Source organism: Ranitomeya imitator, chromosome 2 (assembly GCF_032444005.1).
Source record: "Ranitomeya imitator isolate aRanImi1 chromosome 2, aRanImi1.pri, whole genome shotgun sequence".
Taxonomy (NCBI): Eukaryota; Metazoa; Chordata; class Amphibia; order Anura; family Dendrobatidae; genus Ranitomeya; species Ranitomeya imitator.
In genome coordinates this window covers 584490801-584509249 of record NC_091283.1, presented here as the reverse complement: position 1 = coordinate 584509249, position 18449 = coordinate 584490801, and the positions used below count along the sequence as shown (strand labels likewise).

The 18449-nt window shown below is 43.7% G+C and overlaps 1 protein-coding gene across 1 annotated transcript in view; it reads left to right on the top strand.

The window, feature by feature from the left end:
• Window positions 1–2246: 2246 nt before the first annotated feature.
• Window positions 2247–18449, top strand: part of LOC138665090 (uncharacterized) — a 35440-nt gene continuing 19237 nt past the window's right edge. Inside the window, exons 1-3 of the mRNA XM_069752264.1 lie at window positions 2247–2329; window positions 4777–4912; window positions 14910–17655. Coding sequence (XP_069608365.1) covers window positions 4786–4912; window positions 14910–17655 — 2873 coding nt within the window. The 5' untranslated portion in view covers window positions 2247–2329; window positions 4777–4785. The remainder of the gene's footprint in view (window positions 2330–4776; window positions 4913–14909; window positions 17656–18449) is intronic.

Genomic DNA, 18449 nt, shown 5'->3' with positions numbered 1-18449 from the left:
AAATACAACTTCTAATAACATAATGTAGTGAATAAGCTATAAATGGAGTAGAATAATATATATATATATATATATATATATATATATATATATCTACTATATAATTGTGTAAGGGTCACTTCCGTCTGTCTGTCTGTCTGTCACGGATATTCATTGGTCGCGGCCTCTGTCTGTCATGGAAATCCAAGTCGCTGATTGGTCGTGGCAAAACGCAAACGACCATTGCCACGACCAATCAGCGACGGGCACAGTCTGGCGGCAAAATGGCCGCTCCTTCCTCTCCGCAGTCAGTGCCCGCTCCATACTCTCCTCCATTCAGCCCTCGCACAGGGTTAATGGCAGCATTAATGGACCACGTTATGCCGCGGTGTAACGCACTCCATTAACACAGCTATTAACTCTGTGTGACCAACTTTTTACTATTGATGCTGTTTATGCAGCATCAATAGTAAAAAGATCTAATGTTACAAATAATAATAATAATAAAAAAAAGGTTATTCTCACCCTCCAACGTGCGCGCTGTCCTCGGCAGTGCAAGCGGCAGGTTCCGGTGCCAAGAATGCTACAGTATGCGAGAAGGACCTTACATGACGTCACAGTCATGTGACTGCGACGTCATCACAGGTCCTGCGCTCATACCAACCCTGGGACTGGAAGCTGCCACGTGCACCACACACAGGCGCCAGGACTACAAGGGGCCTTCGGAGGGTGAGTATATGTTTATTTTTTATTTTAAGTCTTTTTTAACCATGCATATAGTGCCCACATTGCTATATACTACGTGGGCTGTGTTGCATACTGTGTGGGCTGCGTTATATACGACATGGCTGCTATGTACTACGTGGGCAGTGTTATATACTATGTGGGCAGTGTTATATACTGTGTGGGCTGCGTTATAAACTACATGGCTGCTATATACTACGTGGGCAGTGTTGTATACTATGTGAGCAGTGTTATATACTGTGTGGGCTGCGTTATATACTACATGGCTTTTATATACTACGTGGGCAGTGTTATATACTGTGTGGGCTGCGTTATATACTGAATGGCTGCTATATACTACGTGGCCAGTGTTATATACTATGTGGGCAATGTTATATACTGCGTGGGCTGTGTTATATACTGTTTGGGCTGTGTTATATACTGCGTGGCCACTGTTATATACTGCGTGGCCTTTTTTTTTACGCATCGGGTATTCAAGAATATGTCGTGGCCTGTGCTATATACTATGTGGCTGCTATATACTGTACATACATATTCTAGAATACCCGATGCATTAGAATTGGACCACCATCTAGTATACATATATATATATATATATATATACTAGATGGTGGTCCAATTCTATATATATGTGGTATACATATATATATATATATATATATATACCACACTATTTGCTTCTAAGTGCAAAGGCCTGTCCGCTTGTCCGGTCTCTTACTCTTTCCCCCGGACAACAGAGGAGACAGCCCCAACCGTTCCGGACCCGGCCTAGGACAGATACCCACTGCCCGGTTTGCTTTCTTACAACTACACCAGGATTCTGCAAATCTTTTTGAACAACTTTAGGCTACGTTCACATTTGCGTCGTCGACGCATACCGACGCATGCGTCATGCACCCCTATCTTTAACATGGGGGGCGCATGGACATGCGCCGGTATGCGTTGTATTGCGTTTTACGACGCATGCATCAATTTGACGCACCAGACAGGGAGCGGACGACACTACTTGCAGCGTTTTCCCTGCGCCAAAATTCATGAACATTACTTTACTATTTTATGTCAACGCATGCTTCAAAAAACGCAGCGTTGTGTATATGCGTTGTGGGTTGCGTTGACGACGCTGCGCCCAACAACGCAAATGTGAACGTAGCCTTAGTGTGCACATAAGACTTTGATTTTTTAGCCACTATAATGAATTAAAGAGTTGATGTGTTCAACTGCTGTGTGACATAAGGGTGAAATAGTATATTTATAAAAGGTGTAATTGCCAAATACAACCATTGGTCATAGTCCCAACACATTTTTTCTTTAGTCCAATGTGTTAAATAATTTTTGGGGAATGAAGAAATAATCAGATGAGGACAAACCATATTTGTCACATTTTTTTATTTGTAGTTTTCTTTGTCTGGAGTCCAAAGTAAATAGTTGCCAAAGTACCATTCTACCATAATCTTCTCTGTCATCAATTGGGATTATTTGTTGGAAAGGCTTATAGCCCATCAGTATAAAAGTAAGGTTATTTTGCTGTTTCTTCAGTGGAGAAGGAAGGAAGAATCAAAATTCCTGGGTGAATTTAAAAGAAATAACCACTCCACAACTGAGCAAGGTATTTTGATATGATAAGCCATTAGTAACTTATAAGGACATGTCTTATCTTATTCAGTACTGTGGTGTAATTTTCTTTTTGCAATTTAGAGCATCAACATACATGTGTGCAATGGTATGGCAGAAATTCTATAAAATACTGTAAGTTTAGTTACATGTGTCAGTAGCGCTTTTTCTATTGAATAGGTGAGGAACAATGTTGAAATTTTGGGGGGAATGTTGTTTGGGACTCACACCAAACCCAAAAAAGAAGCATTAAAATAGCCTGTCTAATTGCAGCAGTCACCATACAGGCATTCCATAGCTCCATTCAGACTCTATGATATTGGCGGCGCTGGATAAAGCCGAGTGCTGTAATCTACTACAAAAGTCACGGAGAATGAATGGCGAGATGGTGAACATGTCCGGTCACTGATCCAATCAGAAAGGGCATTACAGTGCACTATTCTTTGGATCAGTTGTGGCCCCAGCTGCCAAATCTACACCGATCAGACAGTTAACAAATATCCATAGGATAGGTACTACCGTCAGATGTTGGGAATAAGACTTTGAAAGTATTCAAATAGAAAAAAAAATACATAATAGTTCTCAATGGCAAAGTCAAAGCTTAATCTAAGCATCATATCATTTAAATTTACAACTTTGTGCTGATTAATTTTGAAGGTTCAACTATTTTCATTTTAGCCATTGACTCTCCAATTTTTGGATACAGAGAACCATTTCTTATACAAAGACATAGGGTGGGCAATTAAACTTTCCCATTTTGGCACATGTAATATTTCCACTTTCGCAACATTTATTTCCACTCTCAGGAGTACAGGACCTAACGAGATCAAATCTTGTAGTGCTCATTGCTTGACCACAGTCTCACCAAAGCTTAATCTGATGAACTGTACGAAGAGTTCACCCTAGTCACTGCATTATAGTAGGTCAACTAAGAGGTAATGAAAAAATATCTATTAAAGATGAGCGATTCTTTTGATACTTGAAATTCACCAGCTTTGCCAAATTTCCCCCAAAAGTCAAATCTCAATTCTGCAAAGCCTTTAATCACCTGGAATAAGATTTGTATAAAATCTACGGCCTATAGAAGAGTTCTAAACCACTTTTGTGTTCTTTATTACAAGCACAAACTTAGTAATGTTCAAATCACCATAACTCATCCGGTTAGAGGAAAAGTGATGGTAATCACAAGCCCATCCAACAATACAATGTGCGGGTTGCCTGGTTGCTAGGGAATCCCCACATGTACTTATGCTGGCTAATAGATGTAAATCATTCAGCTGCGGCAAGAAAAACTAAATCTCCGACCACTAAAAAATACTCGGAGGACCCCCGAGCGTGCTCGAGAAATCTCGAGTAACGAGTATATTCGCTCATCACTAATCATTTTACTTTTTAACAAGCACACTGTGTGAGATAGGCAATTACATTTACATTTCTGGAATATGGAGATAGAAATAATAACTTGGCTTGTGCGTCTAGAAAACCAAGTAGCACACTTTCTGTGATAAACAAGCCTTGGATTCAGGATTTTTCTTTAGTAGCCAAGTTAGAACAGATTTGGAGTAACATGGCCTTTTTGTTTGCAGTAAGTAAAAAATTAAATTAAATGCGGTTATTAAGGAATTCTTACTGCAGAATTTTACAGATCAATTCAAAGTCACATTGACTCTGCAGGTACAGCATTTCCCCCATAACTTAAATATTTGGATTATTATTAACTAGGACTGCCACTCCCATTTTTAATGTTCTTCAGCTCTGCAGAAGTACACCACAATGAGATTCAGCCTTTTTTTCTATCCATATGTGTAATGAGCTGTGTGTTCTAACATCCTATCAATAGGCTGTAAAATCCTATAATGGCCTTGGTTTGGTCCTCATCTTTCATTCTGTTATAGTCCCTGTGATAATCCCCCGTGATTGGCTGCACTAGACCATGTAGCTGAACCTAATGTCATGAGCGCACTCTCTAGCTGCTGCAGTCTTCAACAATGTGTTAAATGGTGTCAGACTTTTTTTTGGTGTGACCTTGTGAATCGAGTCACAAATTGTTCAAAATTTATTAAAACCAGTGATTTTAATTAAATTCAACTATTTGACAATTTGCAGCCAATTTGATCCCCTCATCTCTACTATCTATCCATCTTGGGTGTACTGTATATATAGGCAATTACTGTGAAAGCAGGATCCTGAGTTTTGCACACTTTTGGAGTATAACAGTACTGCTCCGTGCTGTGTATTGGACATCTACCTAAAGTTCAAAGTGGGATAATTGGACTTGTCACTCCAGCACATAGTAAACCTCAGAAATAGAAATCCGGCTGGGTTGTTTCTCATCATTTAGATGAACATTAGAATAAATGGGGGTAAAAGCCTCTTGTGTGGGCACTATGTATTGTAACTTTGTAATTTGAATGGAGCTAATAAAAGATATCCTTTTTGCAGACTCAAAGGATGATGTTTTTCTGGAAAATGCTGCTTCTTTGCAGCTTTGCCATTCTGTCTCATAATGCTGTATTTGCAAGACCTGCAGCTAAAAAAACATTTGCTATGGATTTAATGTCACATGCCAAAAGTGCAGGTAAGGAAATTTTATACTACAAATGTTTGGCTGGCCACAACCTCTTCCGATTATACCACACGATCATGACTTTTAAAGATAAACTTTCTGCAATCAATTTGATTTTATTAAGGAGTTGTTATGGTCGAAAAACCTCTTTAAAAATATATTTGCCACCATGTTTTTGCTACCTAACCAGAAATCAGCATATTGTAGACACAGCTACCCTGATACCAGTGATGTATCACTTACTGGGCTGTTCAATGTAGTTTTGATAAAGAATGACTGTTTTATCAGCAGAAGATTATCACTTGAGGAAGAGTGAACCTGCTGTCATGTAGTCCGCCATATGCATGAGGTCTGTATAATCATGTCCCCAATCTGGCTTTCTGCAAGATTCCAATCATTGGTGTGTGTGGGTTTAGCATTCAGAAAAAGGTCTGCAGCAAATAATGATTTTATAGAAAAATATAATTTGCAGCCCAATAAGTGATATATTGCAAGAGTCATGTTCTTCACCCATGCACCATGCAGGTCTGAGATGGAGGTAGCAAAACCCTGGCCATATATAAACTTTAAAACATTTTTTATAAAGATGCCTGTCATGGATTAAGCTGTGAGTGTCCACCGAGACCAATCAGCAAACAGTGGATCAAGGAGTCAACATTACGAGTAATCTCTCATAAATGTTCAAAAGGTAACCCAGCAATGAGAAAAATATGATCCAACTTTAAAAAGTATTTAAAATAACAATGCTACAGAGTGGTTACAGAGATAGGAGGGAGACCTAGCCTCTCTGATAAAAGTCAGATATAGTCAAAGAAGCTCTGACATAAAAAGATAATGAACCATATATAGTAGGAACAACGGACGCCTGCAAGGAAACATATGTCATTGTGAGGTGGCCAGGGTGATAGTCATGGCAAGGGGCTGTTGTGCTCCCACACACTGGCACTCCGCAAAGAAAAAAAAAGTCCCGTCTGATATGTGATGTGAGAGTATTGTACAAAACTCACGTTTGGGATCAGCAGGATCTGCAAATGCATAGTCCCGTCTCCGGACGATATCACATACTCAGAAACAAACACCGTATTCCGCTTTAACAGCATAACTTTACTCAATAACAATCCATGGCAGATTCAGTACAGCACAAGTTCATGTTTTCAGCCTGAGCTTTACTTCTCAGTTCTGGCTCCTCTAGCCTCCCAGATGCTCTGCGGTCCCATATTTAGCCGGAGCTTTCCCTCTCAATGCTGGCTCCTCTAGCCTCTGAGATGCTCTTCTTGGCTCTGCGGTCCCATATTTAGCCTGAGCTTTCTCTCTCAATGCTGGCTCCTCTAGCCTCTGTGATGCTCTTCCTGGCTCTGCAGTCCCATATTTAGCCTGAGCTTTCTCTCTCAATGCTGGCTTCTCTAGCCTCTGTGATGCTCTTCCTGGCTCTGTGGTCCCATATTTAGCCTGAGCTTTCCCTCTCAATGCTGGCTTCTCTAGCCTCTGCGATGCTTTTCCTGACTCTGTGGTCCCATACTCAGCCTGAGCTTTCCCTCTCAATGCTGGCTCCTCTAGCCTCTGTGATGCTATTCCTGGCTCTGTGGTCCCATATTTAGCCTGAGCTTTCCCTCTCAATGCTGGCTCCTCTAGCCTCTGCGATGCTCTTCCTGGCTCTGCGTTCCCATATTTAGCCTGAGCTTTCCCTCTCAAAGCTGGCTCCTCTAGCCTCTGTGATGCTCTTCCTGGCTCTGCGGTCCCATATTTAGCCGGAGCTTTCCCTCTCAATGCTGGCTTCTCTAGCCTCTTTGATGCTCTTCCTGGCTCTGTGGTCCCATATTTAGCCTGAGCTTTCCCTCTCAATGCTGGCTTCTCTAGCCTCTGTGATGCTCTTCCTGGCTCTGTGGTCCCATATTTAGCCTGAGCTTTCTCTCTCAATGCTGGCTCCTCTAGCCTCTGAGATGCTCTTCTTGGCTCTGCGGTCCCATATTTAGCCTGAGCTTTCTCTCTCAATGCTGGCTCCTCTAGCCTCTGTGATGCTCTTCCTGGCTCTGTGGTCCCATATTTAGCCTGAGCTTTCCCTCTCAATGCTGGCTCCTCTGGTCTCTGTGATGCTCTTCCTGGCTCTGTGGTCCCATATTTAGCCGGAGCTTTCCCTCTCAATGCTGGCTCCGCTAGCCTCTGCGATGCTCTTACTGACTCTGCGGTCCCATACTCAGCCTGAGCTTTCCCTCTCAATGCTGGCTCCTCTAGCCTCTGTGATGCTCTTCCGGCTCTGGGGTCCCATATTTAGCCAGAGCTTTCCCTCTCAATGCTGGCTCCTCTAGCCTCTGCGATGCTCTTCCTGGCTCTGCGTTCCCATATTTAGCCTGAGCTTTCCCTTTCAATTCTGGCTCCTCTAGCCTCTGTGATGCTTTTCCTGGCTCTGCGGACCCATATTTAGCCGGAGCTTTCCCTCTCAATGCTGGCTTCTCTAGCCTCTGTGATGCTCTTCCTGGCTCTGCGGTCCCATATTTAGCCAGAGCTTTCCCTCTCAATGCTGGCTCCTCTAGCCTCTGTGATGCTCTTCCTGGCTCTGTGGTCCCATATTTAGCCTGAGCTTTCTCTCTCAATGCTGGCTCCTCTAGCCTCTGTGATGCTCTTCCTGGCTCTGTGGTCTCATATTTAGCCTGAGCTTTCTCTCTCAATGCTGGCTCCTCTAGCCTCTGTGATGCTCTTCCTGGCTCTGTGGTCTCATATTTAGCCGGAGCATTCCCTCTCAATGCTGGCTTCTCTAGCCTCTGTGATGCTCTTCCTGGCTCTGTGGTCCCATATTTAGCCTGAGCTTTCCCTCTCAATGCTGGCTCCTCTAGCCTCTGAGATGCTCTTCCTGGCTCTGCGGTCCCATATTTAGCCTGAGCTTTCCCTCTCAATGCTGGCTCCTCTAGCCTCTGTGATGCTCTTCCTGGCTCTGCGGTCCCATACTCAGCCTGAGCTTTCCCTCTCAATGTTGGCTCCTCTAGCCTCTGAGATGCTCTTCCTGGCTCTGTGGTCTCATATTTAGCCGGAGCATTCCCTCTCAATGCTGGCTTCTCTAGCCTCTGTGATGCTCTTCCTGGCTCTGTGGTCCCATATTTAGCCTGAGCTTTCCCTCTCAATGCTGGCTCCTCTAGCCTCTGAGATGCTCTTCCTGGCTCTGCGGTCCCATATTTAGCCGGAGCTTTCCCTCTCAATGCTGGCTTCTCTAGCCTCTGTGATGCTCTTCCTGGCTCTGTGGTCCCATATTTAGCCGGAGCTTTCCCTCTCAATGCTGGCTCCTCTAGCCTCTGAGATGCTCTTCCTGGCTCTGTGGTCCCATATTTAGCCGGAGCTTTCTCTCTCAATGCTGGCTCCTCTAGCCTCTGTGATGCTCTTCCTGGCTCTGTGGTCCCATATTTAGCCGGAGCTTTCTCTCTCAATGCTGGCTCCTCTAGCCTCTGTGATGCTCTTCCTGGCTCTGTGGTCCCATATTTAGCCGGAGCTTTCTCTCTCAATGCTGGCTCCTCTAGCCTCTGTGATGCTTTTCCTGGCTCTGCGGTCCCATATTTAGCCGGAGCTTTCCCTCTCAATGCTGGCTCCTCTAGCCTCTGTGATGCTCTTCCTGGCTCTGTGGTCCCATATTTAGCCGGAGCTTTCTCTCTCAATGCTGGCTCCTCTAGCCACTGAGATTGCTGACTCTGGGGTCCCCATATTCCTTTGCACACTTTCCTGTACTGGTTCCCACTCTGGCTCCCCTTCACTGGGAGATGAAAAAGGTTCCTCTGTCCTGATTCGAGCCATAGGCCCCGGATTCTCTGAGGGATACCATTGTACCAATTGGCGGCCGACCGCATTCTGCTTTTCCCCAGCGTTGTGTGCCTTTCCATACTGTGTGGCCCTCTGGCATGTTCTGCCTTCTCCTGAATCACTCTCCAGCACTTTCTTAATGTTACAACTATAATACACAACTGTACACTGCTCCCACTGACTGCCTGAGAATCAGAAAGTCTTTCCTAGAAAAACTCACTCACTCTTACCCCTCCCAACTTGGAAATCCCCTATTTTAATTATTCTTATACAGGAACCCTAGTTTCGTGACTCTATTATGCCCCACTATACTAAACCCAATACTATCCTAATTTATAGCTACCCTCTTATCTTATCCTTTACATCTTTCCCTATTCTTGTGTCAATATCAAAACACAAAATTAGATGTAAAACCAAATACAATATACCAACCACATGACTATTAGTGAGGTACACATAAGCATCATTTACATTACAACATATCACTTATACACACATTGTCATTAAGGAGAGATATGCATGAAAACTTCTGTCACACTCTTACAGCATAAATCAGGTATCTACATATAACCCAATATAAAGAATATCTGCAGTTCTCAATAATGAAGCGACTGGATCTATCCCCAAATGTTTGCACAATATGACAATGATGAACCAATTTTATGGTCAAATATGGTACTGCAAGGCACTAAGATAAATGTCACTGGACAGTGATCCAAAGTGATATCAACAATACAGAAACCCTATTTAGCAGTCTCACCCTATAGATCCCTATTAGGGCTAACAAATCCTAACTCCCCAAACACCCGACTGACAAGGGCAGTCCACACCTGATCCTATAATAGAGGCCCTGCACTGTCCCTCTGCATCCTGGCGCGTTTCAACACATCTGAATCCTCATTGGACCTATGGCACACATGGTCCATTTCCTAATAGTGCAGATTAGTAGGACAACTCCTAAGCTCTTCCTATAAAGTAGAGGCAAGAGACAGCTATGGGAAAAGATCTTATATAGTGGACACTCAAAAAAATCCAGACTTAACTAACTAGTCAAAATAATCTAAGCCACATATAAGCTTACGTTTCCTTTGATTGGAACGCACACAATTTGTTCCATATGTATGTGGAATGCACCGCGCTCCACCTAGAAACTATCTCTGGTATTTTGATCCGGAAGTGGCACAATGTTAATGTGCGAGCCAAGCCACATGTATGTGGAAAGCAAAGTGTTCCACTGAACGCTCGTTTCCGGTATCTGGCCCGCAAAGTGGCATTACATCAGGTCTTTGAGAAACAAGAGGTGTAAATTCCGGTATGAGAACCGCATATCAGTGCTGTATAGGAAATAACAACCACACCCAGGAGATCTGGAATAACATGGTGGTACCTGGAACTAAAATAACGGGTTCTGCATGACAGTATTAGTGAATACATGATTAAAAAAAAAAAAAAAGATCTGCGGGGCATAATTGTTTACATGATCAAAACAGGAATCAGCGCAATTCATTAAAGGTACAGTGACACTAATAGGTTCCAATTATATCATATGTCATAAGTCATTCGATATAAGTATTTGAGGTCACAATTTGTGTTCTAAAGGAAGTATAAGTGGCCGTATAACGATTATTACAGAACTATATACTGTATATAGTGCATTACCAAAGATATAAGGTAGCCATAATCCAAAGATAGAACAAGGGTATTTATTGGCAGTTCAAGAAGTATTAATTAGAGAAATAATGACCAAAACAAGTTATAGAAATAGTCTGTGGGTAAGATAGGGAGTCTACATAGAACAGCTGTAATTGAGCTGTTTATTAACCTCCTGGGGCCACTGTCTTCAGGTAGAAAATCCACCTTATTTATTCTTGCAATATTAGTCTGTCCCAGTTACCACCCCCATGTGGCTTAGTAATCTTTTCGATACCCATAAATTTAATGTGCCCAACATCACCCCTATGACAGTTGTTTATACTTATCGAGATTGGGGTGTTTCTCTTATGCTGTATGTCTCCTACGTGGTCACCAATCCTATGCTTGAACTCCTTGATGATCTTGCCCACATATTCAATGCCTTATAGACAGGTCTGTATCTAGAGTTTCTGCTGCCCTAGGCACTTTTAGTGCTGCCTCCCCCATTGGTGAGTAAGTTAGTAGACACTATCGGCAGTGACTTTTGCAAAAATCGTTGATGTGAAAGTAGCCTTTTGCAGCAGGTCTGGCAGTTTTTCAACATCTGCCATGTAACAGATCACTTACAGCAACACTGCGTTCGGCCTCATTCTTTCCCTATGGGACTTGCAGACATGTGCGGCACTTGCGGTTTGGCTGCGATCTGGCAAATGCGGTACTTGCCTCTGACCACATTCCGAGTAGATGTGCCCGGCCTTGCTCACTTAATTTTCTTTGACTGGGGCCACTCATGTCTAGTCAGCATGTGACCGCATGCATGTAAATCACCAGCATGAGAGAATCCTGACAGCGTGCAGTGCGCACTGTGAAAATTCAGGAGTCTGCAGTCAAAGAATGACTGCAGACTCATTACAAACCTGGACATTCTCTTTAATGCTCCTAACAAATAAAAACATGATAATTACCGTATATACCCGAGTATAAGCAGAGACCCCCTAATTTTGCCACAAAAAAAAAAAAAAACAAAACTGGGAAAACTTATTGACTCGATAATAAGCCTAGGATGGGAAATGCAGCAGCTACTGGTAAATTTCAAAAATAAAAATAGATACCAATAAAAGTAAAATTAATTGAGACATCAGTAGGTTAAATGTTTTTGGATATCCATATTGAATCAGGAGCCCATAAGATGCTCCATACAAAATATGCCCATAAAGTTCATGATGGGCCCCATAAGATGCTCCATACAAAAAATATGCCCCATATAATGCTCCATAAAAGGTTAATGATGGCCCCATAAGATGCTCCATAGAATAATATGCCCTGCATGCTGCTGCGATAAAAAAAAAAAAGACATACTCACCTGGCTAAGTGCTGGTGTCCTGAGCAGGCGGGGACACCAACACACTATGGGGGCCAGGTGCTGGCTTCGCCGCTGTCTCAGGCCCCCGGCACTTGCAATATTCATCTGTCCCCATTCCACTGACGCGCGCTGCAGTGTCTTCCAGGTCTCTGCAGTGTCTGATTAGGCAGAGGGCCCGCACTAAACAGATCATCGCACCCTCTGACCAGAACGTCAGAGCCAGAGGACGCAAAAGACACAGCCCGGTGGTTGAACGGGGACAGGTAAATATTGCATGGCTTACCCTCCCCAGTTATACTCACCCACCTGGCGCAGCCTCTTCAATTCCCTGCTTCGTCCTGGGGCCTATAGCTCCTTCCAGTGTTGAGCGGTCACATGGTACCGCTCATTAAAGTAATGAATATGCGCTACACACCTATGGGAGTGGAGTCGCGTCTATATTCATCACCTTAATGAGCAGTACCACGTGACTGCTGAGCACAGGAAGAGCTGCCGGCGCTGAGACCATTGGAGTTGCAGGCATCGCTGGAGGAGGGCGAGTATGATGTCTTCAAGAAGGTGGGTGAGCGGACGGTAGACCGCGGACTAAAATTTTTCTTTTTTTTTTTTATGCACTTGCTCAGGTGCTGGCCCCGCATCCTAGCACCCTAGGCACATGCCCTCAAGTACCTAGTGGCAAATATGGCTCTGCTTATAGACCACCCCTTTGCTGCTACAATTGATAAATTCCCTGATCTTATATTGTTTACCCACGATATTGTTCGTGAAAACACTGCCAGACCTTATATGGGAGCAAGCAATACAGTGATCACATTTGAACACCCCTTAACATCGCTGGATAGCCATGTGTTCAAAACAGGTTTGTTTTTTGTTTTTTTTAAATGACTATGTACTATTCTGTCACTAAACAATTGTCCTTTCCTACATGCGATTTGCTGTTGTCTGGTCAATTTGGTCCTATCTCAGAATCCATGAGTAAAATGTACCAATGTTTCTCAAGTATGACTCATGCCTCCTGTGCATCCATTATCAAAAGTTGTAATAAATCTGCCACTTGCAGTTAGTGCAGGATTAAGGAGATCAGTTCTACTCTTGCCTTCTGCCTCCCTATAAGCACATTTAAGGACACCAGGGGGATACCCTCTTGCAAGGAATCTATTTCCAAGATTCTTCCGTAGTACAGTTACTGTGGGCCCTGAGATATTGTCCCTTTGGATCTCCCTCTTAAGATGTATCCAGTGATCAATGTCCCACAAGTAATGAATTAGTTGAAGGTTCTTTTCTGTAAGTACAGGTAAATTCTCCATTAGGACCCTTCTGGATCACAATGTCCAGTCATGGCAGGGAGGAGGGATCCGTGAAGGAGGTAAAAAAAAAAAAAAGACCACAATCATTGTGGTTAAGGGTCTCCACAAAATCCTGGAAATATCCTGTGAGTCCCCCCAAACCACAAAGATGTCATCTATATATTGGATTCAAAATTCAGTCCGCTCAGTCTCCTCTGTGCCATTCCAGAACACCTGGGTCTTCTCTCATCAGACCAGGAGCAAATTAACATAGGCCACTGCGCATGGACTGCCCATGATGATGCCTTTGAGCTGGTGGTAGACCCTGTAATCAAAAAGAAGAAAAAAGTTTCATGTTAGGCAAAAACAAAGCAACCTCAAGATAAACTCATTATGAGCCCGGTATTGACAACCCTTGATGCTCAAAAAGTATTTTACAGCTTCCACACTTATCATGTGGCATGAAATATAAAGGGCCTCCATGTCGATACTGCTCAACAATACACCAGGGTCCACAGAAACACCCGACAGCCTACAAAGTAGGTCTGGAGTATCTCGTACAAAAGATTGGTGGGAAATCACAAAGGGTCTGAGAACCCGATCCAGATAGATTCCTGCATTTTGGCTCAAGCTGCCTATACCAGCCACAAAAGGCCTCCCCCTCCCGTTAGTATTTCCTCATCGAGAATACCATTGAGTTCTGCCACATAACTAGCATGTGGGCTGGCTCGCACACTATCATTATGCCACATCCCGAATAAAAAGCCCGAAGATAGTTACTAGGTGGAGAGTGGTGCATTCCGTGTACATACGGAACAAGTTGCAAGCGTTCTAATCAAAGGAAAAGCTTATATTCGGCTTACATTGTTTTGACTGGTTAATTAGGTCTGGATTTGATTACAGAGTGTCCACTATAAAAGATATTTTCCCATAACGTTTTCTTGCCTCTACTTTATAGGAAGCACTTAGGTGTTGTCCTACTAATCTGTGTTATTAGGAAATAGACCATGTGTCCTATAGGTCCCCAGAGAATTCAGATGTAATGACATGCATCAGGACGCACAGGGAGGGTGCAGGGCCTCCATTATATGGTCAGATGTGGACTGCCCTTGTCAGTGTGGGAGTTTGGGGGATTTAGGATTTGTTAGCCCTTATAGGGATCTATTAGGGTGATACTGCTATCCCCATTTCCCTGGAGGTTTTCATTGGATTCTGATATACTTCCCAGACCAGACTGCTTACTGTGAATAATAGGGGAGACCACTCCATTTTCTTTTTTACATCTATTATATGTGTTGGGTGACTATTTTCCCATTGTCATCTTTTCCCTATTGTTGAATATGCACATTTCGCATCTTATAGCTATTAAAATAGGGTTTCTGTATTGTTGATATCTCTTTGGATCACTGTCCGGTGATATAATGTCTTGCGGTACCCGATTTGACCATAAAATTGGTTCATTATTGTCGTATTGTGCAAACATTTGGGGATAGATCCAGTTGCTTCATTATCGCATAACTGTAGATATTCTTTATATATTGGGTTATACGTGGATTCCTGATGTATGCCATATATGTTGCCTTATAAAAAAAAGTGTCCATTGTTCCTACTATATATGGTTCATCATTATCTTTTAAGTCAGAACTTCTTTGACTTTTATCAAAGAAGCTGGGTCTTCTACCTATCTAATTACCACACTGTTTTGGAGCCCCTGTTTCATCTCTTTAGGTAGCTTTGTTATTTTAAAGACTATATTAAAAATGTCCATTGAGCAGTCATTTAAACAAAAATTTGGCAGTGCTATTGAGAAAGTAATGAACTTTCATGAGTATTAAAGGTGAAGGAGAACTGGAATGAAACTGATTTATTATTATTATTTTTTTTTGCACATTTATCATAAATGATTAAAATATCAATGTTTTATTGTGGCTTTTTTATGCTGTAGGAGAACCCTTAAGCCATGGCACTGGTGGGGCACAAAGTCATCGGAGCAAATCCGGAGGAAGCCATACTTGGACTGATGGTGGAACAAAAGAATTTCATGGAAAAAATTCTGATTGGAGCAAACCTGCTTGGAGTGTAGCTAGTGGAGGAAATGATCATTTTAGTAACAGCGCTGGTCATTCTGGTCAATTAGTTGGCAGTTGGAATACTTGGGGATCTGATTTTGATAGAGGAGCACGTCAAGCTACTTTCAACAGTAACCCTATTGAAAGTTGGCATTCATCTAGTAGGGGGAAAGGAGAGGTTGAGTTGGATGCTACTGTAAGAGAAAGTGATACTAGCATAGCTAGTGGTACATTTAGCTTAGAGAGTAGCAAAGCACAAAAAAGTAACAAGAAAGGTGGTTTTAGTGACTTTAAAGGAGGGAGTAAGCATCACAGCAAACATAAAAAGGATTTAGACCATCTGTTAGGTTTTGCCCTTGGTGAAAATGGTCATATAGGCGGTCACAGAGTTGACAATTTGTTAGTTGGTGATCAATTAGGCGCTGTCCTTGGTGAAGATGGTCTGGTAGGCGGTCTCCTTGGTGGTGATCAATTAGGCGGTGTCCTTGGTGAAGATGGTCTGGTAGGCGGTCTCCTTGGTGGTGATCAATTAGGCGGTGTCCTTGGTGAAGATGGTCTGGTAGGCAGTGTCCTTGGTGGTGGTGATCTCTTAGGCAGTGTCCTTGGTGGTGGTGGTGATCTCTTAGGTGGTGTCCTTGGTGGTGGTGATCTCTTAGGCGGTGTCCTTGATAGTGGTGTTGATCTCTTAGGCGGTGTCCTTGGTGGTGATCTCTTAGTTGGTGTCCTTGGTGAAGATGACCTGGTAAGTGGTGTCCTTGGTGGTGATCTCTTAGGCGGTGTCCTTGGTGAAGATGGTCTGGTAGGCGGTCTCCTTGGTGGCGATCTCTTAGGCGGTGTCCTTGGTGAAGATGGTCTGGTAGGCGGTGTCCTTGGTGGTGATTTCTTAGGCATTGTCCTTGGTGAAGATGGTCTGGTAGGCGGTCTCCTTGGTGGTGATCTCTTAGGCGGTGTCCTTGGTGAAGATGGTCTGGTAGGTGGTCTCCTTGATGGTGATCTCTTAGGCGGTCTCCTTGGTGAAGGTGGTCTGGTAGGCGGTGTCCTTGGTGGTGATCTCTTAGGCGGTGTCCTTGGTGAAGATGGTCTGGTAGGCGGTGTCCTTGGTGGTGATTTCTTAGGCATTGTCCTTGGTGAAGATGGTCTGGTAGGTGGTCTCCTTGATGGTGATCTCTTAGGCGGTCTCCTTGGTGAAGGTGGTCTGGTAGGCGGTCTCCTTGGTGGTGATCTCCTAGGCGGTGTCCTTGGTGAAGGTGGTCTGGTAGGTGGTGTCCTTGGTGAAGGTGATATGGTAGGCGGTCTCCTTGGTGGTGATCTCTTAGGCGGTGTCCTTGGTGGTGATCTCTTAGGCGGTGTCCTTGGTGGTGATCTCTTAGGCGGTGCCCTTGGTGGTGATCTCTTAGGCGGTGTCCTTGGTGGTGGTGATCTCTTAGGCGGTGTCCTTGGTGGTGATCTCTTAGGCGGTGTCCTTGGTGGTGATCTCTTAGGCGGTGTCCTTGGTGGTGATCTCTTAGGCGGTGTCCTTGGTGGTGATCTCTTAGGCGATGCCCTTGGTGGTGATCTCTTAGGCGGTGTCCTTGGTGGTGGTGATCTCTTAGGCGGTGTCCTTGGTGGTGATCTCTTAGGCGGTGTCCTTGGTGGTGATCTCTTAGGCGGTGCCCTTGGTGGTGATCTCTTAGGCGGTGCCCTTGGTGGTGATCTCTTAGGCGGTGCCCTTGGTGGTGATCTCTTAGGCAGTGTCCTTGGTGAAGATGGTCTGGTAGGCAGTCTCCTTGGTGGTAATCTCTTAGGCGGTGTCCTTGGTGAAGATGGTCTGGTAGGCGGTCTCTTTGGTGGTGATCTCTTAGGCGGTGCCCTTGGTGGTGATCTCTTAGGCGGTGCCCTTGGTGGTAATCTCTTAGGCGGTGTCCTTGGTGAAGATGGTCTGGTAGGCGGTCTCCTTGGTGGTGATCTCTTAGGCGGTGTCCTTGATGGTGATCTCTTAGGTGGTGTCCTTGGTGAAGATGGTCTGGTAGGCGGTCTCCTTGGTGGTAATCTCTTAGGCGGTGTCCTTGGTGAAGATGGTCTGGTAGGCGGTCTCCTTGGTGGTGATCTCTTAGGCGGTGTCCTTGATGGTGATCTCTTAGGTGGTGTCCTTGGTGAAGATGGTCTGGTAGGCGGTCTCCTTGGTGGTGATCTCTTAGGCGGTGTCCTTGGTGGTGATCTTTTAAGTGGTGTCCTTGGTGAAGATGGTCTGGTAGGCGGTCTCCTCGGTGGTGATCTCTTAGGCGGTCTCCTTGGTGGTGATCTCTTAGGTGGTGTCCTTGGTGAAGATGGTCTGGTAGGTGGGCTCTTTGGTGGTGATCTCTTAGGCGGTGTCCTTGGTGGTGATCTCTTAGGTGGTGTCCTTGGTGAAGATGGTCTGGTAGGTGGGCTCCTTGGTGGTGATCTCTTAGGCGGTGTCCTTGGTGGTGATCTCTTAAGTGGTGTCCTTGGTGAAGATGGTCTGGTAGGCGGTCTCCTTGGTGGTGATCTCTTAGGCGGTCTCCTTGGTGGTGATCTCTTAGGTGGTGTCCTTGGTGAAGATGGTCTGGTAGGCGGTCTCCTTGGTGGTGATCTCTTAGGCAATCTCCTTGGTGGAGGACTTGAGTAAGTATTATAAAATAAATGTCAATAGTATACACTTATTTACATATTGGTAAACTAGAAAAAAATATAGGTCACATTGTTCTATTGTATTATTACTTTTTAGGTTTTAACCTGTAAGATGGCATTGTCTAAATTTAGATGAACTTTACACCTCTGAACTGAGTTAAACAGTAATCCATAATTCACTTGTCTAAGTTTGCTTAGGAAGCTGCAGTTAAAGACATAAACATACCTGCTCATATACTAAAAGACACAAATAGAACATTGTTACGCATTTTCGAGAAGTAATACAATAAATTTCATAATTCATAATTTAAATAAGTTTGCATCAGAGAAAAAGTTGTTTAAAAAAAAAATCTACATATCTATCTACAGTACTGGGCAACATTTTTACTCAGGTTTGGAAAAATGATAAAGAAGTGTTAACAGTTTATTTTGTTAGGTAGCGTAACAATTCAATTCAATATTTTTGTGATCAACATTTGTCATCAAAGCATTAGTTCCTCTAGGTACATTTGCAGTTTTTGAAGGAACGTCGCAGAAAAATTGTTTTGTGGATGTAGGCTTGCGCAAATCCTTTGTCTCTATGTAATCCCACAGATGCTCAGATATTTTGTTGAGATCAAAGTTCTGTGGGGGCCATTGCATCATTTCCAGGACTCCTTGTTTTCCTTGCTAAAAGCAGGACTCCTTGTTTTCCTTGCTAAATGGTATTTCTTGACGATATTGGCTGTATTTTCATGGTCATTTTCCTGCTTAAGCTTAAATTTGGAACCAGACATTTCCCTGATGGT